This window comes from Macaca nemestrina, chromosome 15 (genome assembly GCF_043159975.1).
Source record: "Macaca nemestrina isolate mMacNem1 chromosome 15, mMacNem.hap1, whole genome shotgun sequence".
In the NCBI taxonomy this organism is placed as follows: domain Eukaryota; kingdom Metazoa; phylum Chordata; class Mammalia; order Primates; family Cercopithecidae; genus Macaca; species Macaca nemestrina.
Window position 1 is genome coordinate 53,615,168 of NC_092139.1, and position 19,468 is coordinate 53,634,635.

At 46.1% G+C, this 19,468-nt stretch overlaps 1 protein-coding gene across 9 annotated transcripts in view; it reads left to right on the plus strand.

The window, feature by feature from the left end:
• Positions 1-19,468, plus strand: part of LOC105486807 (Ras and Rab interactor 2) — a 255,269-nt gene that overhangs the window by 206,220 nt on the left and 29,581 nt on the right. For all 9 annotated transcript variants that reach the window (XM_011749872.2, XM_011749873.3, XM_011749875.3 and 6 more), the window contains 4 exons: positions 1,269-1,461; positions 5,387-5,498; positions 9,651-9,723; positions 15,816-15,907. In XM_011749872.2, the coding sequence (XP_011748174.1) occupies positions 1,269-1,461; positions 5,387-5,498; positions 9,651-9,723; positions 15,816-15,907 (470 nt within the window). The remainder of the gene's footprint in view (positions 1-1,268; positions 1,462-5,386; positions 5,499-9,650; positions 9,724-15,815; positions 15,908-19,468) is intronic.

Consider the following 19,468-nt stretch of genomic DNA (forward strand, 5'->3'; position numbering starts at 1 on the left):
AGATTACTCTTTTTTTTTTTCTTTTTTTGAGACAGGGTCTCACTCCTGTTGTCCAGGCTGGAGTGCACTGGTGGGATCATGGTTCACTTCAGCCTTAACTTCCCAGGCTCAAGCGATCCTCCCACCTCACCCTCCTGAGTAGCTGGGACTACGGGTGCACCTGACCACACCTGGCTGATTTTTGTATTTTTAGTAGAAATGGGATTTCGCCGTGTTCCACAGGCTGGCTTCGAACTCCTGGGCTCAAGTGATCTGTCCGCCTCAACCTCCCAAAGTGCTGGGATTACAGGCGTGAGCCGCCACGCTCAGCCACATTTTGTTCATCCACTCATCAACTGACAGACATTTGGGTTGTTTCCACGTCTTAGTTATTATAAAGAACGTCGACATGATTTTACAAATAGCACAGCATCACTCCTCTGTGAAGTTTTATTATAAATAATGTCAGTAATAAAAATGCTTAGATTTGTGAGAAGAAATAAAATCCAATCATTCAGGTACAAAATAAATCTGTGTGAGTGCATTTGCCTTTAGACTGGGGCATGGCTGTGCTTATGAGAATGCTACTGAGCATTAGGATCTCATGGTTGCCATCTATGCTATTTCACATTTAGGGTTCAGTTCTCAAAGTTAGAAATGTTTTATGTCAGCCAGGCGGGGTGGCTCACGCCTGTAATCCCAGCACTTTGGGAGGCTGAGGTGGACGGATCATCTGAGGTCAGGAGTTCAAGACCAGCCTGGCCAACATGGCGAAACCCCATCTCTATTAAAAATACAAAAATTAGCCAGGCATGGTGGCGGGTGCCTGTCATCCCCGCTACTCGGGAGGCTGAGGCAGGAGAATCACTTGAACACAGGAGACGGAGGTTGCAGTGAGCCCAGATCACGCCACTGCACTCCAGCCTGGGCAACAGAATGAGACTCCATCTCAAAAAAAAAGAAAAATAAAAGATATGTTTTATGTCAGAAGACAAAGCCTGAATAAACGGCATTTCGGATGCTTAGAACTTTTGAAAATGGGGTTAGAAATAGAAGGTCAGGTCTGTCCAGTGCAAAGTGTTCTTTTTAATATTAGAGATATAGGGTAAAATAAAACAATGTGTCTGCCCTCAGAAAGCTTTCAGTCTGGAAGAGAAGATGATTAAGGGGGCAATCACAAGATGGGGTATGTGCGGTGGCAAGCCTGGCCTATGAACTTGTAGGGACGGTCTCCTCATTAGGGAAATGGTACTGTAGCCCGCTGACCCTGCCACTTCTCTTTCTCCTAGCATGGTAAGACACAAGGATGGTGGCTATTCCGAGGAAGAGGACGTGAAGACCTGTGCCCGGGACTCAGGCTATGACAGCCTCTCCAACAGGCTCAGCATCTTGGACCGGCTTCTCCACACCCACCCCATATGGCTGCAGCTGGGTCTGAGTGAGGAGGAGGCAGCAGAGGTCCTGCAGGCCCAGCCTCCGGGGGTAAGACTCAGAACCTCGGGAAGCAGGTTGAGGCAGGCAGGACTGCTGCCGGCTTAAAGAAAAACACCTGGAGTTAGTTCCAGAAAGTTCTTCCCAACTTGTAAGGAGCATGTTTCCTGATGTGTAACTGGTTTTCATGCAGAAATATTCTGGAAACCCAGGAACAGAGCCCTTCACAGCGTGTCTTTCTGTCTTTATCTGCTCAGTTACCATGGGAGATACAAGGATTCAGCAGAGTAACTGGGCATCTAGGTAGCAGGTAGGGGCCACTGGCCAGAAGCCTGGGTCTGACCTCTTGAGCCCAGACACTGAGGATGAGCCTGGGTCTGGGATCCTTGGTGGCCTCTGCTGCCTTCCTCTCCTTCTGAGTCTGGGAGCTCTGCCAGGGTCCAGCCATCCAACTTGGGACCCAGCCTTCAAAAGTTCTGTGTCCACAGACTTGCCTGCTCTGTAGTCCTCTTTTCCCTGGGCTTTCCACACAGACCAAAGTCTAATATGGTTTCCTCAGCTACTGTCTATCCAAGACCACTGTCCGTCCTATCCAGACCACTCCACGACTTGCGAAAGGTCCTCAAGAAAGCCACTGGGGCTGGACACAGTGTCTCATGCCTGTAACCCCAGCACTTTGGGAGGCCAAAGCGGACAGATCACTTGAGGCCTGGATTTCAAGACTGGCCTGGGCAACACAGTGGCACCCTATCTCTACTAAAATTACAAAAATTAGCCCGGTGTGGTGGCACATGCCTGTAATCCCAGCTACTCAGGAGGCTGAGGCAGGAGAATCACTTAAACACAGGAAGTGGAGGTTGCCGTGAGCAGAGATTGTGCCACTCCACTCCAGTCTGGGCGACAGAGTGAGAATCGGTCTCAAAAAAAAAAAAAAGTGATTGGTATCTCTTGTGCTGTCCAATATAGTAGCTTCTTGCCCCATGTGGCTCTTTAAATTTACAAGAATTAAAGCAAACAAAATTAGAAATTCAGCCCCTCAGTTACCATAGCCACATTTTAAGTGCTTTCTGGCCTTGGCCGGCTACCGTATTAGATGGTGCAGAATATGGAACATTTTCACTGTAGTACAAAGTTATAGAGGATAGCACTTGTGTACAGTGTCTACTTCCAAAGGGTAAATACAGTAAGTCACAGATAAAATAAGACTTCACGCACAACACAAGATAGAGACTAAGAACTAGATGGAGAAGCAAGGGGAAAATCCCATTAGTAGCCAGCTGAGGAATGTCATAAGAATTGGGCACCAAATATATTTTTGAATTTCCTAGCAGTGAGAGTCTGTCTGTTCTCACTTTTTAAAAAACATATGAATCTTTCGTTATTGCTCATCGGGCAGAAACAGGCAGAACTAAGACATCTGCTAGAACATGCTCAGGGGAACAAGGCATGGTGCTTTCTCATCTTTGCAAAGAATCCCTTGGCCATAACACAGAGCTGCTGCCTCTAGTTTTGCTCTGTAGGATCAGGATTTCCTCACCTCCTGTGAAGCCTCACTTTCAGCCTGTTGAATTGTCTGCTCTTGCGTTTCTGCAAACAATGCCAAAGACAGAAGTTGCTGCAGAGCTAGGCAACACCCTGCCCAGCTCCCCCTCCCAGGGTAGGGCACGTCCACTCTTGCTGAGACCTGCGTGGGAAACAAGCCAGGCATGTTCTCTCCATCCGCCTGCCTGATCCCTGCACAGGGCCTGCCTGATGAGATTGGGCAGGTTGAGGGCAGGGCCAGGACAGGAGTAACGTGGACCAGGACAGTCAAGAATAATGAAGGGAGAGGCCAGGCATGGTGGCTCAGGCCTGTAATCCCAGCACTTTGGGAGGCCAAGGCAAGCAGATCACTTGAGGTCAGGAGTTCGAGACCAGCCTGGCCAACATGGCGAAACCCTGTCTCTACTAAAAATGCAAAAATTAGCCAGGCATGGTGGCATGCTCCTGTAACCCCAGCTACTCCGGAGGCTGAGGCAAGAGAATCGCTTGAACCAGGAGGTGGGGGTTGCAGTGAGCTGAGATTACACCACTGCACTTCAGCCTGGATGACAGAGCCAGACTCCATCTCAAAATAAAATAAATAAAATAAAATAAAATAAAATAAAATAAAATAAAATAAAATAAAATAAAAAAAGAAGAGACAGAAAAGCAGGTGGCTGAAAGTGTGTGAAGGAGGAGGATTTCAGAGACTGGCCATGGAGGCATGAGTGAAGTGGGCTTTTGGGGTGTCCACACTTAATTATTCTACAATCTAAGATAGGCATCCACAAACTGTTTCTATAAAGGGCAAAGTGAAATATTTTTGGCTTTGCAGGCCATACAGTCTCTGTCACAACTACTCAACTATGCTATTGTCATGCAAAAGCAGCCATAGACAATATGTAAATGATCAGGCTTGGCTGTGTTTCAATACAACTTTACTCAGAAACAGATGGCAGGATGGATTTCATCTGCAAGCCAGACTTTGCCAACCCCTGATATAATGTAAGCCTGCAGTCCTCAAAAAATAAGGCCTAGAGGTTGCACTCCCCAACCCCAAGGCTCAGGGGGATCTCCACCTGTAAAAGGGAGTGATACTTCCTCTCCTAACAACCAACAGCTGCCTCTCCGCAGTGCTTCGGCTTCTTACCCATCAGGATGCTACTTAGGAAGCATCTGCTTCAGTTTTAGGGTGTCCCAGAGGCACTGACTCCCAGAACCCGCTACTGGATGAATCCTATGGATTCATCCCCATGGTGCCAGGAGAAAAGAGAACTCAAGGTCTTCCAGCCTCACTCTTCACCAGATACTCAAGTCCCATACCCATCTTCCCACCCCCTAAATAAAGTATCTTACAAGCTATTTACTGGAGATAAAGAGAGGAGCAAAGATTAGGTGGGGAAAAAATGAAAGGCTGTAGAAAGGTAGGGGAGAGAAGAGGTAGAGAGTAAGGTGTTTAAATGCAGAGGAAAGAGAAGTAGCTAAAGAAGCGTGACAGAATAAGATCCTTGGAGAAGGGTCATGTTCCACAGAAGGGAGCCAGGACTCAGCTGGGCTGCCACACGCCACACTCCAGGGAGAGTCACTTCATTCGTAGACTAGGTGAATGGTACCTCCTGGAGTTGTGCAGTGTACGGCCTGCACAACAGTACACAGCATAATTACCTCTGCAGTGATGAGGGCCAGAATGGTGTCCTGAGATCAGCACTAGGAATTGGGCTGTTTTAAAGCACGTGTCTAAAGACAATATTAGGATCTTGAGGGAACTGGTAGAATGTGAAGTGACTCAGGAATAAATGGACAGCCTCCATGTCCACTGGGGTGAACTTGAGCATGCATCCACCCATCGCCCAAATGGAACGGCCATTTTTCAGCTCCAGTAGATTGTTGTTTGGTCATACTGTGTCATCTCATTTTCCAGGAGGAGCTAGAAATTCAGATTTCAATTTGAAAATGACAAACAAAGCAACTTCTGCTTTTTCACTGTTGGCAACAAACTTAAAGTTCTTTTGTAAATATCCTCGGAAGCCAAGTTAACCAATGAACTCCCAATTCACCACCTATGGTTTAGCCATGTTACCTGTGTTTAGAATTTAGGTTTCACCAACCAAGATATATAAGACAGGGACTGGAGAATATAACTCATATAAGACATCATATAAGACGGGGCTGGAGAATGTAACTCCAGCAGTAAAACAGTCACCGAACTGAAAATGCTTATGCAGACTAGGGGAATTCTTAGCCCCACGGAGAAGCTTCTGTCAGAGGAAAACAGGATTCTTTTGAAGCCAGTAATGAACAAAGGTGTCTGCAGCCTGGGCAGGAGAGTGTCCTCCATGGAGCCATGCAGTGTGGATATGAAGGGGCTGTATTCATTGGCTGTGAGGGAAGCCAGATTCTTGGGTTCCAGCGTTCTAAATATTTCCTAAAGCTTTATTTCTTTTCCCTCCACTAGATCTTCCTGGTCCATAAATCTACCAAAATGCAGAAGAAAGTCCTCTCCCTCCGCCTGCCCTGTGAATTTGGGGCCCCACTCAAGGAATTTGCCATAAAGGAAAGCACATACAGTAAGTGGTCATTGGATGCTCAGGTCCTGACTGACATGAGGGCCGCGGGGCTCTGCAGGGAGTGGAAGTGGAAGGAGCTCTGGTTTTGAGATGGGCAGATATGGGTCTGAGTCTTGGCATTGAATGACTAGGCAGGTAACCTACTCCAGGAGCCTCAGTTTTCTCATCTGTATAATGGGGTGATGGTAACCTCTGAGTTGTTAATGAGTCAAACAACCTGAATATTAAGTGTGCAGCCTACTGCATGGCATATGGTAGGGAACTAATAGAGGTTGACTTTCTCTCCGACTACCCAGTTAAGTGGAACACGAATTCGGTTCCCAGGTTTGCCAATGACTAAGTTGCAAGGAGACTGTAGTGAGAGAGCCCTTTTACAGGATCTAATCCTAAAGCATGTGTCTGCACTTCTTCGTGAATAAATAATCCCTGAGCAGACCTGTTCCCTCCAGGCAATCAGTGTTCAGTCTTCTATGAAATGCAGCTCATCAGAGGCAGAATCCAACCTTTTGACGAATATTTTGAAGGGAGAGTGGTGTTCAGTAGTGTTGGTTTCCTTTCTGCTGTTCCATGATTGGTCATTGGAAATGTGAAGTGTCGGGAGGCCAAGTTGTAAATAAAAAAGGGAACAGGCAGTTCTGATGTACTGCCAGCCTCCAAGAAAGGATCGGAAGATGGATCTGCACATCAAAGGGGGAGGAGTGGGAGGAGCAGGCCTGGAGGAGAGAGCTCAGAAGCAAGACGGACAGAGCCTGGGATTCCAATCTCTTGCTTCCCGATTTCCCAGCACCTCACCTCCTGCATTTGGAGAAGCTGAAGCTGTAGATGGAGGTCAAGTTCAGGGCTGAGATGAGATTCTACTCAGCCGGGAGGGCACAATCTTGCTGAGCCAAATGACCTTTAACTCAGTCAGTGGAGGGTAAAGCCTGCCAGGCTGACTGTGATCCACCTCCAGCTCAACTGTGAACCTGAATCTCACAAGGCCACAAGGTCATGGATGCCAGGGAAAATCTTCCTCCTGAAAGGCGCACGAGCAGGTGGAACCCAGCCAATAATGTAAATGCATTAGGATGCAACCACAAGGTACATTGCAAACCCACTCTTTGAAAGGTAATGAATTCATATTGAGTTAATAATGTGTTAGGTGAATTGATAATGAATTTATATTAAGTGAATTAATTGAGGAATTCTGAATTGACTTTTGAAAGTCTGTGAGGGGCTGGGCACCGTGGCTCACACCTGTAATCCTAGCACTTTGGGAGGCCAAGGCCAGAGCGTTGTTTGAGCTCAGGAGTTTGAGACCAGCCTGGGCAACGTGGCAAAACTCCATCTCTACAAAAAAAAGAAAAAATAAAATTAGCCAGGCATGGTGGCACACGCCTGTAGTCCCAGCTACTCAGGAGGCTGAGGTGGGATCACTTAAGTGCAGTGAGCCATGATCGTGCCACTGCACTCCAACCTAGGCGACAGAGCCAGACTGTGTCTTAAAAATGAAAAAACAGCCCAACAGAAAATATATATGTAAAAGTCCACGAGGCAAGACGCCACAGATCTAACTGGTTTTGAAATTCCTCCCTAATGTCCAAAGTGGAGCACGGGATGTGTTGGTCGAGAGCCACTTCCTTTCCTCTTCCAGAAGTGTGGGCAATGTGTGTAGAAGCTTCCTGGTTATTCATTGAGGTCCTTGTGGCCAAAGGTTTTTCCCCCATAATTTCACGAGGCCTCTATCACTTCCCTAATTCTCTCCAGGTGACTTCAAGTGGTTAATAGAGCTTGTTTAAATAAAGCATTAGCCTGGTCATAACTAGTTACCATAGGCCTGGGTCCCACTGCAATGGCCCCTTCCCAGCCAGGGCCTGTTTATTTTCTCTGTGAATTGAGGTGAAGGAAGGACTTGCTATAAAAACATTCAGGGAGGCTGAGGTAGGCAGATCACTTGAGGCCAGGGGTTCGAGACCAGCCTGGGCAACATGGTGAAACCCCATCTCTACTAAAAACACAAAAATTAACCAGGTGTGGTGGCACAAGCCTGTAATCCTATCTGCTCAGAAGGCTGAGGCAGGAGAATCCCTTGAACCCAGGAGACGGAGGTTACAGTGAGCCGAGATCGTGCCATTGCACTCCAGCCTAGGCAACAGAGCAATACTCTATCTCAAATAAATAAATATTCAGATATTTTGTCATAACTTACGGACAGTGCAGCTTAATAATGAACAATATCTCATATTTGGATACAGTGCTTTCACATAAATTATTTCATTTTTTAAAATTTCAGCTCCCCACACCACCCTTCTGGGAGATAAGGAAAGTACTGTTAGAGTCCATTTTCCAGATGAGAAAACCAAGGCTTGGAGAAGCTAATCTGCTCCAAATCAGTTCTCTCCTACTTAACTCTACAAATGGTGGCACACATGTGTGTTTGTTGTTTCTGTGTGTCTGTGATGGTATATGTGTAGAGGTATGGATAGTTTTTGGGAGTGCTACAGAAATAAACAAAATAATACAAAAAAGTAAATAAGCGGCTGGGCGCAGTGGCTCACGCCTGTAATCCCAGCACTTTGGGAGGCTGAGGTGGGCGGATTGCTGGAGGTCAGCAGTTCAAGACCAGCCTGACATGGAGAAACCCCATCTCTACTAAAAATACAAAATTAGCCAGGCCTGTTGGTACATGCCTGTAATCCCAGCTACTTGGGAGGCTTAGACAGGAGAATCGCTTGAACCCGGGAGGTGGAGGTTGCAGTGAGCCGAGATCGCGCCACTGCACTCCAGCCTGGGCAACAACAGCGAAACTCTGTCTCAAAAAGAAACAAAGCAAATAAGCAAAATAAATGAGGGTATGGAGTGAGAAGAAACGCATCGGATTGAGGAAATCTTCATAAAACTGAGGATATTTCACTGTTAGGAGGAATAACAGTGTGAGTTGCTCAGCTGAGGTTGCGTGACGGCTGGCTGGCAAATTCATGAGTATTTGAAGTCAGACCACTTGCTGCTCCAGTATTTGGAAGATGAGCAAAATACCACACCATCTTGCCACTATGTGTCTTCTTTTTTTTTTTTTTTTTTTTTTTTTTGAGACAGATTCTTGCTCTGTCACCCAGGCTAGAGTGTGGTGGCTCGATGTTGGCTCACTGCAGCCTCCTCCCAGGTTCAAGTGATTCTCCTGTCTCAGTCTCCCGAATAGCTGGAATTACAGGCGTGTGCCACCACATCCAGCTAATTTTTGTATTTTTAGTAGAGATGAGTTTTTGCCATGTTGGCCAGGCTGGTCTCGAACTCCTGACCTCAGGTGATCCACCCACCTTGGCCTCACAAAGTGCTGGGATTACAGGCACAAGCCACTGCAGCCAGCCCAGAATATGTCTTCTGTGTTAGAAAATGTGTACACTGGCGCAGGGGTGGAGGGGGGGAACAACACTCCAAGTAAATGGGTTTTAGAATTTTTGTTTTAAAAAAAAAGTGAGAGAGAGAGAGAGAAAAAAAAAAGAGAGAGATGTAGTCTCACTGTAATGCCCAGGCTGGTCTCAAACTCCTGGGCTCAAGAGATCCTCCCTCCCCGGCCTCCCAAAGTGCTGGGATTATAGGCATGAGCCACTATGCCCGGCCAGTTTTGGAATCTTTCATGTTGAATTTAACCAAAAGCTGATTTTGGGGAACCTCGTTGTATCCTCCCAGCTCTACATTCCTTCTCCCGTGTGCTTTTATCACAGGTGCCCTGTTATGACAAAAAGTAGTGACCAAGGAAGTGTGTGTCCTAGGAGGGTCAAGGGACCAAGGGGAGTAGGTGTCTTGGTGTTCCCCAAGCCCTGTCCTGTGCTGATACAATCCAGACAGACTGGCCCCTTGTCCCCTGCCCTTTGTGTTCTGAAGCTAAAAAAAAAAAAAAAAGACAGTTGTGCAACTTGAGTCTGTCCTGGTCTGTTTACCAAGCACTGGAGCATGTGCTCGGAATGAGTCAAGCGATGAACTTCCAGATCATCGACTGTTTACCGGTGGCCACTGGCTGACATGCCTCCTCTGCACAGCTGGTTCTGATAAGCCACACGGTAGTTTGTTTGAGAATACTCAGATGGTCCCACACACGTGGTGTTAGGGGGCTCTTCCTGTCCCAGAACGTGCTCAGGGAGAATCAGCTGCTTTCTGAAATCTCTTTTCCAGCCTTTTCCCTGGAAGGCTCAGGAATCAGTTTTGCAGATTTATTCCGGCTCATTGCTTTCTACTGCATCAGCAGGTAAGGCCTTTTCCTCTCATATGGTTTCAACGCCCTGTTTGGTGTGTGGGATATAATTAGCCTGAGATTTCTTAAAGGATCTAGGAGGCTGGCCACCTATTTGATGTTGGTAGAGTAAGACTGGTTACTTAAGTAAAATGTTCACCAAGTGAACAGGTTCACCAAGTTCACACCATGCCAGGCTTCAGGTCAAAACAACTACCCCAACCCCTCCAAACATAAATTCTCCTTCATATGATTATTTCTTCAAGCTGCTCCCAAGGCTCCTTTCAGCCAGACCCATCAAGCAGGAAACATGCACACATGCACACACGTGCACACATGCACACACACACATACACACAGAAAGGGACTGAGCATGCAAACCTGTGACATTGAAAGGTTCATGATAATGCCTCTGAAAACTCTGCAAGGGATGGAGTTCATTCTACAAATGTGGGTTCCTTAAACCGGCCCGTCAGTCTTGTCCTTCAGGCCAACTGGGTACTCACGTCCTTTTCATAACCAAAGCAGCTATTTTGTTCTACACAACATTAACTCCAAAATCAGATTCTTTTTTCCTTTTTCTTTTTTTTTTTTTTTTCCTTTAAGACGAAGTCTCACTCTGTCACCCAGGAGGCTGGAGTACAGTGGCACAATCTCAGCTCACTACAACCTCTGCCTCCCAGGATCAAGCAATTCTCCCGACTCAGCCTCCTGAGTAGCTGAGATTACAGGCGCCTGCCACTATGCCTGACTAATTTTTTGTATTTTTAGTAGAGACGGGGTTTCACCATGTTGGCCAGGCTGGTCTTGAACTCCTAAACTCAGGTGATTCACCCGCTTTGGCCTCCCAAAGTGCTGGGATTATAGGTGTGAGCCACCGCACCCGGCCCAAAATCAGAATATTAACCAGAGTAAACAGAGTGTGAAAGGCTTTCTTTTTTTTTTTCCTTTTTTTTTTTTCTTTTTAGCAATAACAGTTTTTTCACATCAAGTGTTTTTTCAGTAATTAAGATCAAAATTCTTGTTATTAGCAGGGATTGGCATTGCCTCCTCTTATGGGGCTGGACTCAATTTGACCTTTTCTGTCTGTCCATGGCCGCTGATATGGCAGAGACAGGAAAATGTGTTACTAGGATGTTTTCAGACATGACTTCTCACAGCAATCACACATATAGGCTGGGGAGTTTATTTGAGTTTGGCTCAGTTTATTTTAATTTAAGGATTAGGTTGTTTCTCAAAGTCTAAGTGCCTGTTGACTAGACTCTGCCAGAGGGCAGGAGGCACTACGCTCTTTTTTTTTTTTTTTTTGAGCTGGAGTTTTGCTTTTGTTGCCCAGGCTGGGGTGCAATGGTGTGATCTTGGTTCACTGCAACCTCCACCTCCTGGGTTCAAGCGATTCTCCTGCTTCAGTCTCCTGAGTAGCTGGGATTACAGGCATGCACCACCATGCCCAGCTAATTTTTGTATTTTTAGTAGAGACAGGGATTCACCATGTTGGCCAGGCTGGTCTCGATCTCCTGACAGGCAGTCTGCCCGCCTCGGCCTCCCAAAGTGCTTACAGGCATGAGCCACCGTGCCCAGCCGGGAGCCACTAAGCTCTTTACCCCTGAAGTCTCCAGGTCAGCTGAAGCCACATAATAAATGGCCTCAGGAAGGGGAGGCACTTCCAGAGGAGGAATTCAGTGCTGCTTACCAGCAGGAGGAAAGTGAGGGCTTCACTGAGAATGGGACCAGTACCTGGGAGCACCTCACAAGAGGATGCAACCTGCCTGCCATGATTTGGGCAGGATCACTTGAGCCTGTGTAAGGAAATGGGCTGCCCAAAGAGAGGAGGCTGGTGCAGAAGCACAGCCCCCGACACACACACACACTCTCTCTCTCTCTCTCTCATCCCCAGGGAAGCACACCTGGTCTGGCCTAAAGTCAACCAGTTTGGAGGAGTAAGTATCAATGCTAACATGTTGGCCAGAGGTGAAGTCAGCTGATATTTACTTTTCACAGTTTGCTTTTTGGTAATTGTGGAGTTGTTGGGAAAAATCATTACACCTACAAAGCAATATTTGGCAATAGCATAGAAAAGATACCATCAGTGTTCATGGTAGACTGGAGGGCCAGCTGTCCAGGACTGTTTAAAGATCCAAGGAGATAAAGTATATGGAAACCTTATAAACTATAAAGCTTGATACCAATATATAAGGTACTTAGAGGAAAACTCCCAACGTTGATGTTTTGCAGCTAGGAAGGCCAAGATGAAGTTCTCGGTTTGTTCCAAAATGCAAAGATATTGGATGTTTTTGTTTCTCTTTCTATGCTACTCATCTATGTTCTTGGCAATTGGTAGTTGATTTACCCAGTCTTACAAGAATATTTGTGACATTTTTTTAGTTGGTTGTTATTATATAAATATATTCAAGTAAAGAAAATGATTGGATTATTGGTTCTGGTGTTTCACATAGCACGAATATGCAAATATGCATTGCACAGGAGAATTCGTGAATCAATCAACATAGGATTTGCCATGGTGGGAAGGCTCACTGAAAAGTGTTGTTGAGAATACAGATAGTGGCCGGGCGCGGTGGCTCAAGCCTGTAATCCCAGCACTTTGGGAGGCCGAGGCGGGCGGATCACAAGGTCAGGAGATCGAGACCACAGTGAAACTCCGTCTCTACTAAAAATACAAAAAATTAGCCAGGCGCGGTGGCGGGCGCCTGTAGTCCCAGCTACTCAGGAGGCTGAGGCAGGAGAATGGCGGGAACCCGGGAGGCGGAGCTTGCAGTGAGCCGAGATCGCGCCACTGCACTCCAGCCTGGGCAACAGCGTGAGACTCCGTCTCAAAAAAAAAAAAAAAAAAAAAAAAAAAAAGAATACAGATAGTGACTGCACATCTTCGCCCCCAATGCCTGGCAGCACTCTGTTGATTTGGTGTTATCAGTGTAGTAACGAGAGTACTAGAGTCATTTGGAGTCTTGTTAAAATGCAGAATCCAGTTCAGTGGGTCTGGGGTGGTACCTGAGATTTTGCATTTCCAGCAAACTCCCAGGGGATGAGGCTGATGCTGCTTGTCCTCAGACCAGAATAGAGGAATAGAGGAAATCATAATTTTAGGGGTCTTCTATATCTGTGCTAAGCACCATACATACATATTTCTAATCCTCATGGCAACCCTGTAAATTAGGATGATGAAAACACTGAGGCAGAAAAAGTGAAGCACGTGCCCACAATCATTCAATCAGTGACAGTTGTGGGAGTTGAACTCAGGCCTGCCTTAATGCCAAAGCCCATATTTTCCCACCATACTATTCAGCTGCACAGACCTTAGGGCCCAACACATCTGGGTTTCGACCCTCACTTCGCCTCCATTAGCTCTGCGAGGGTGTGCTAGGGACCTCACCTGTCTGCGTCATCATCTGCTCCTGATCCACAGAATGAGGAAATCACGGCTTCCTCCCAGGGCTGTTGCAGGCCCCACACGAGTTACAGTGCCTGCTGTAATTTAATAGTAGTTGCCCGATGATCTTTGTCCCCTCCCCTTTAGAAATCTATGTATAGAGCAAAGTTAAACAAAATAAATCTAGACTGTACATGTTTTAAGTCTTGGGTGAAGCATTTATATCGAAGATGATGGCTTTTGTTTGTCTGTTATGCAAGCTTTAGAATTGAGGCCCCTTTCTTTAATAGGATATAAGGGAAAGGCATCCCTATGTGAGTGTGTGTGTCCACACACGCACGTGCTTGTGTGTGTCCATGTGTTTGTGAAGATGCTGGGATGCACCCTGGTTGGCACAGTGGGAGAGGATGCATATACAACATCTAATTTTCTAGTAGATCAAAGCCTGAAAGCATCCATTAACCAAGGACAGGTGTGGCGTCCTGTCATATATCATTAAGAAAAATCCAAACCAGTCACATGATATTTAAGCTCCAGGTACTGCATTGAGCAAGGTAAAAGCTTAATATAAACATAGGTTGGTTTTGTTGTATGCAGTTTTTCCCCCAAATTGTCTGAGGAAAGTAGATTTTAATTAAGTTGGTCCGGCCATACAAACATATATTTACAGGCTAGTTTGGTGTTACAAGGTTCTGGTTCCCATTAATCTTCATTTGAGATTATCATCAGGGTTGCCGCCCTGCCAGGTCAGCCAGCAGCTATTACAGACACAGCCATCCCCTGCAGTGCTGCCTGCTTCATCTCAAGCAGACACAAGTGGCCAAGCAAAGGGGGTGCTCACAACATTTGAGGACAAATGAAAGGTCTCGTGGAAGGAAGAGGTGATCTGGGCCTGACCCCCAAGAAAGAGCAGCCTCCTGGCTTTACCTTAGCAGAATAGCACCGTGTCAAAACATTCTTGTTTTTTTTTTTTTTTTCTTTTCATTGACTTACTAATTTGTCATTCATTGTTAACAGCTTCCATGGCTCCAAAATTCTCCAGTCATCCAGATTTAATCTGGTTTATCCAAGAATGTTGCCTAATTTTACTGTAAACAATAGGTTGTTTGGTATCATTATTCTTGCCAGTGGAAATTCTCAGCATGTCTCATGATGACAAAATCCAGGCAGGACTCCAAGTTTTGTTCCTTAGTAGCACCTTCCAGCCACAGTGGCCTCCTTGATGTTCTTCATCCATGCCAGACCCTCCCCACCCCAGGGCCTTTGCACCTGCTGCTCATGCTGCCTGGAAGTTCCTTCCCCTCATGATTTAACCCCTGGCCACCATTAGATCTTCAGTCAAATGCTGCCTGCTCATGAAGCCTTGTCTGGTCACCTTCACACTCAAACACTCTTTGTTCTCCTTTCCTGCTTCACTTTTATCCATGTCATGCATCTCCTTCTCGTAGATTCTGTAAATTGTGTATTTGTTTATTATCTATTGGTATCCCCTGACGTGGAGCTCCATGCAGGTAGGAATTTCCGTCTGTTTTGTTTCCAGCCCCTGATGCAATGTCTGGCACATCGCAGATGATCATAAACATCTGTGGAATAAATGAATGAATAATTATTTCTTTGTAAGACTACTGTCACCACTGGAAAAAAAAAAAAACAAACCCTCCCTTTTGATTAAGTCACCATAGTTATTGAATATTCATTCATTCATTCATTCATTCATTCAAAAGTACTTTCTGCCGTCTGTGTCAGGACAGCGTCGTGCTTTGCCCTGTGGGGAATTCATCAGTGCTTAGAGCATGGTCCTAACCTTTGTGTATGAACATGAGCAAATGTTTAAGTCTGCCTTTGCCCTTTCCAAGCAAGCAAGTCATGGCCCATGGCTGTGGCAGGCCCCTGATGCTGGCTGGGTTCTCTCCTGTTGGATCTGTTGCTCTCTCTGCCATGTGTGTTTATTCATCTGCACATGGCACCACGCTGCTTGGGTGCTGGGGTTATTGGCATGAGGGACCTTAGACTTGCTTTCCCATTCAAAGTCCGGTCTAGGGTCCGGCAGCATCAGCCTCCTCTAAGAGCTTGGCAGAAATGCCAAATCTCCAGTTCCTCCCAGACCTCTGGAATCAGAGGATGCAGTATAAGAAGACCCTGGGTATTTATCTGTACATTGGAGAAGCTCTGCCTCCAAACACAGGAGAAAGTTTTGTCTCCAGCACACCAAGGCCAATGTGTGGGCTCTAATGGGAAGGTTTCATAAGTAAAGGCAACAGATACTCATTGAGAGCCTGCAGTGTGCAAGGCAATGGGCTAATTCATCTCAGTTTAGGATTCCACATTCCTGCCCAGGCAGTTTCGGGCCAACATTCACATGGGCATGCAGCGAATTGGTACATAGTGTTTTATATGCGTGCCAGATCTGCCAACAGAGTCAGCAATTCTGATGTAAACTCTACATACCTTTTAGCTACTCAGCAGGGCAATTGGGTCCCTACTTTGATACTGAAACTATGCTGGCTTTTCTCTCAGCCTGTCCTGAGTGTGATAATAAGACAGGAATTGTAAGTGTTAAGTTTTACCACCAGGAAAGATAACGTCTGGTTGATATGGTATGGTGTCCACTTAGGACATTTTAAACAGTTTCAGCTAAAACATCTCTATGATGAAAATAAACACCAGATAGAAACCAGACATGTAATTACAAACATTCTCTCTTTTTCTGAACAATCAGGGATGTTCTGCCGTTTACCTTGAAGTTGCCTTATGCCATTTCAACAGCCAAGTCGGAGGCTCAGCTTGAAGAACTGGCCCAGATGGGACTAAGTAAGTGTGTGCCCCCTGCCTAGGTCTATCTAAAAATGAATCCACAGAGGAGAGTCAATGGTGGGCTCAGTGAGGCTACATTGCTCCGTCAGTCTCTCCAACTTCTCCATCAATGAGTTTGGGCTACCCAAAATGTTGACGTCCTCATGTAAACATCTGTAACGTGTTGATGTCTTCCTTTTCTGAGGAATCTTGCTGGGGAGAGGCAGCACTTGACAGAAAAGGAAATCCAGTGTAGTGCATCTCGCATGCATGATTTTTTTTTTTTTTTGAGGGGCACATGGGCATTGATGGCACTTATGTGCTTTGAGGAATTTGACAGCACAGACATCTAGAGTAACATCTGTCCCACTTCCTCTCTCGTCATTCAGTTCTCGTCCTGCTGCTCCGGGCCATGTCCTAACCTGTCGTGGATCCCTCCTCTGGCAGCTGGGTACTTGCTTCCCCGTCCTGCCCCTTTACCGATGTCCCCTAAGTCCCCACAATTCTACCGGACAATAGTTGACAATGGATCAAGACATACAACTCACTCACTTTAACTTCTTTTCTCCATTGCCCTGGGGGAATCTATGTGGGTTTAGCTTTTGCAAAAAATGTTCCTCCTAGATCAAAAGAGGAAATTCTCTTAAGATTTTAGGACTTCACTCACTATGATACTTGACCTAGCAAATAAAAGATGTATGTATTCCTCCTCCAGCGTATTTTTCTCTTAAAGAACTTGTTTTGAAGCGAGTATCATTTCCAGGGAAGCTTCAGAGAGGAGCCTAGGCATGGCTTTGAATTCCCTTCTGCTGAAACTGCTTTTTTTTTTTTTTTTTGAGAGGGAGTCTTGCTCTGTCACCCAGGCTGGAGTACAGTGTCGAGATCTCAGCTTACGGCAGACTCTGCTTCCCAGGTCCAAGTGATCCTCTCACCTTAGCCTCCCGAGTAGCTGGGGTTATAGGCGCTCGCCACCACGCCCAGCTAATTTTTGTATTTTTGGTAGAGACGGCGTTTCACCATGTTGGCCAGGAAGGTCTCGAAATCCTGACTTTTGGTGATCCACCCAAAGTGCTGGGATTACAGGCATGCACCACCGTGCTCAGCCATGAAACTTAGACTGTATCTGTAGAAGGATTGCCTTCTGTGTTTCAGGCCTGTCAGATGGCAAGACTGGGTAATGGGATTTGGAAAGAGAACCCTGGTAAAACTCTCAGGCCATAGAAATGTCCCTATTTTAAAGTCAGCACCTTCTTTTGCAGCTAAGTTCTTCATACCTTTGGAGAGGGATTAATATACTTGCTGAAGTTAAGTCAATATTGTCAACTAGATTCCAGGCCTCTTGAAGATGTGCACCGAGTCTCAGTTCTCTCTCCTGACCTCTGTCCACATAGCTCCAGTTTGATGGTCCTGTGTGCATAGTGCTGAAGGACCGGAGTATCAAGGACAACGCTTGTGTTATGCCAAAGAGAGGGGAAAAGAGTTTGTTTCAGTGGCTACTAACCAGAAGCGACTAAGGGCTAATTCACATATATTCGACTTGTGATTCTCAGTGTGCATATTATCCATTTTGTGTAGAGATAGCATATTTTAAAATTCTGTGCCTCAGTAAAAATACTGTTCATCAAACTAATATTTCTCGAGGGTCTGCTTTGTGTCAGACACTGTGCCCCAGACCAAGGACTCAAAGATTAATAAGATCCCCTCTTACTTCCTGGGACCCTACCCACTGCCAATGAGATTTGTAGTATATATGGAGATACATACACACATGAACTAAGTGTACAAAGCCTTACAAAAGTTTTACAGCTGTGACAGTATAAGTCTAAGGAGGACTCAAAGGAGATGGAAGTAGTTTCTCCAAGACCTGCTGTCCTGGCTAATAGAAACATAAGGTTAATCTGTGTGTAATCTGAAATTTTCCAGTAGCCACACAGGTTAAGTTGATTTTAATAATTTATTTTGTTGTATTTAATATATCCAAAACATAATTTCTACATGTAGCCAATATAAAAAAATTTTAAGGTATGAAATGTTTTACATTCTTTTTGTCATACCAGGTATTCAAAACCCAATGTGTATTTTATTTTATTTTATTTATTTATTTTTTTGAGACGGAGTCTCGCTCTGCCGCCCAGGCTGGAGTGCAGTGGTGCAATCTCGGCTCACTGCAAGCTCCGCCTCCCGGGTTCACGCCATTCTCCTGCCTCAGCCTCCCAAGTAGCTGGGACTACAGGCGCCCACCACCACGCCTGGCTAATTTTTTTTTTTTTTTTTTTTTTTTTTTTTTTTTTTTTGAGGCGGAGTCTCGCTCTGTCGCCCAGGCTGGAGTGCAGTGGCGCGATCTCGGCTCACTGCAAGCTCCGCCTCCCGGGTTCCCGCCATTCTCCTGCCTCAGCCTCCCGAGTAGCTGGGACTACAGGCGCCGCCACCACGCCCGGCTAATTTTTTTGTATTTTTAGTGGAGACGGGGTTTCATTGTGTTAGCCAGGATGGTCTTGATCTCCTGACCTCGTGATCCGCCCGCCTCGGCCTCCCAAAGTGCTGGGATTACAGGCTTGAGCCACCGCGCCCGGCCCTGGCTAATTTTTTTGTATTTTTAGTAGAGACGGGGTTTCACCGTGTTAGCCAGGATGGTCTCGATCTCCTGACCTTGTGATCCGCCTGCCTCGGCCTCCCAAAGTGCTGGGATTACAGGCGTAAGCCACCGCGCCCGGCACAATGTGTATTTTATACTTACAGCACACCTCAACTCAGGCCCTGAATGTTTGTCAGAAATACATGGCTTGTATTTAGATTTCATTAAATTCACAGTTTAAAAAGTAGATTCTCATAACCAAGTTCCAAAGATACTTAAACGTTTTCCAGTGACTGAACTGAGTATCAGTTCTAAAATTTAAATTGAATGACACTGAATGAGATTTGATACTGACTTCCTCAGTTGCACTAGCCGACTGCAAGTACTCAATAGTCACTTGTGGCTGTTGGCTTTCTTGGACAGTGCAGGAGTAGGGAGAGAGAAGGAGGGATGCAGGACAGATTACATAAGGCATGTGACACACAGACAAGGCTGTTACCTCACAGACAAGGCAGGGCCAGGGCTCCCAAAGGGCTTCACCTCAGTCTTCCCGTGCCCAGCCATTCTGGGCCCATGGGAAAGAAATACACTGCAAAGCATAGCTAGAGATAGAGAATACCTATTCCAGACCAGGCCCAGTGGCTCACGCCTGTAATCCCAGCACTTTGGGAGGCCGAGGCAGGTGGATCACCTGAGGTCAGGAGTTCGAGACCAGCCCAGTCAACATGATGAAACCCCGTCTCTCCTAAAAATACAAAAGTTAGCCAGGCATGGTCATATGCGCCTGCAGTCCTAGCTACTTGGGAGGCTGAGGAAGGAGAATCACTTGAACCTGGGAGGTGGTGGTTGCAGTGAGCCAAGATCGTGCCACTGCACGGGCAACAGAGCCAGACTCCGTCTGCCTGGGCGACAGAACCAGACTCCGTCTCAAGGGGAAAAAAAAAGAATAACCTATCCCAAATGGAAATTATAACAGGCACCACTGATCACAGCACTACCTCCCT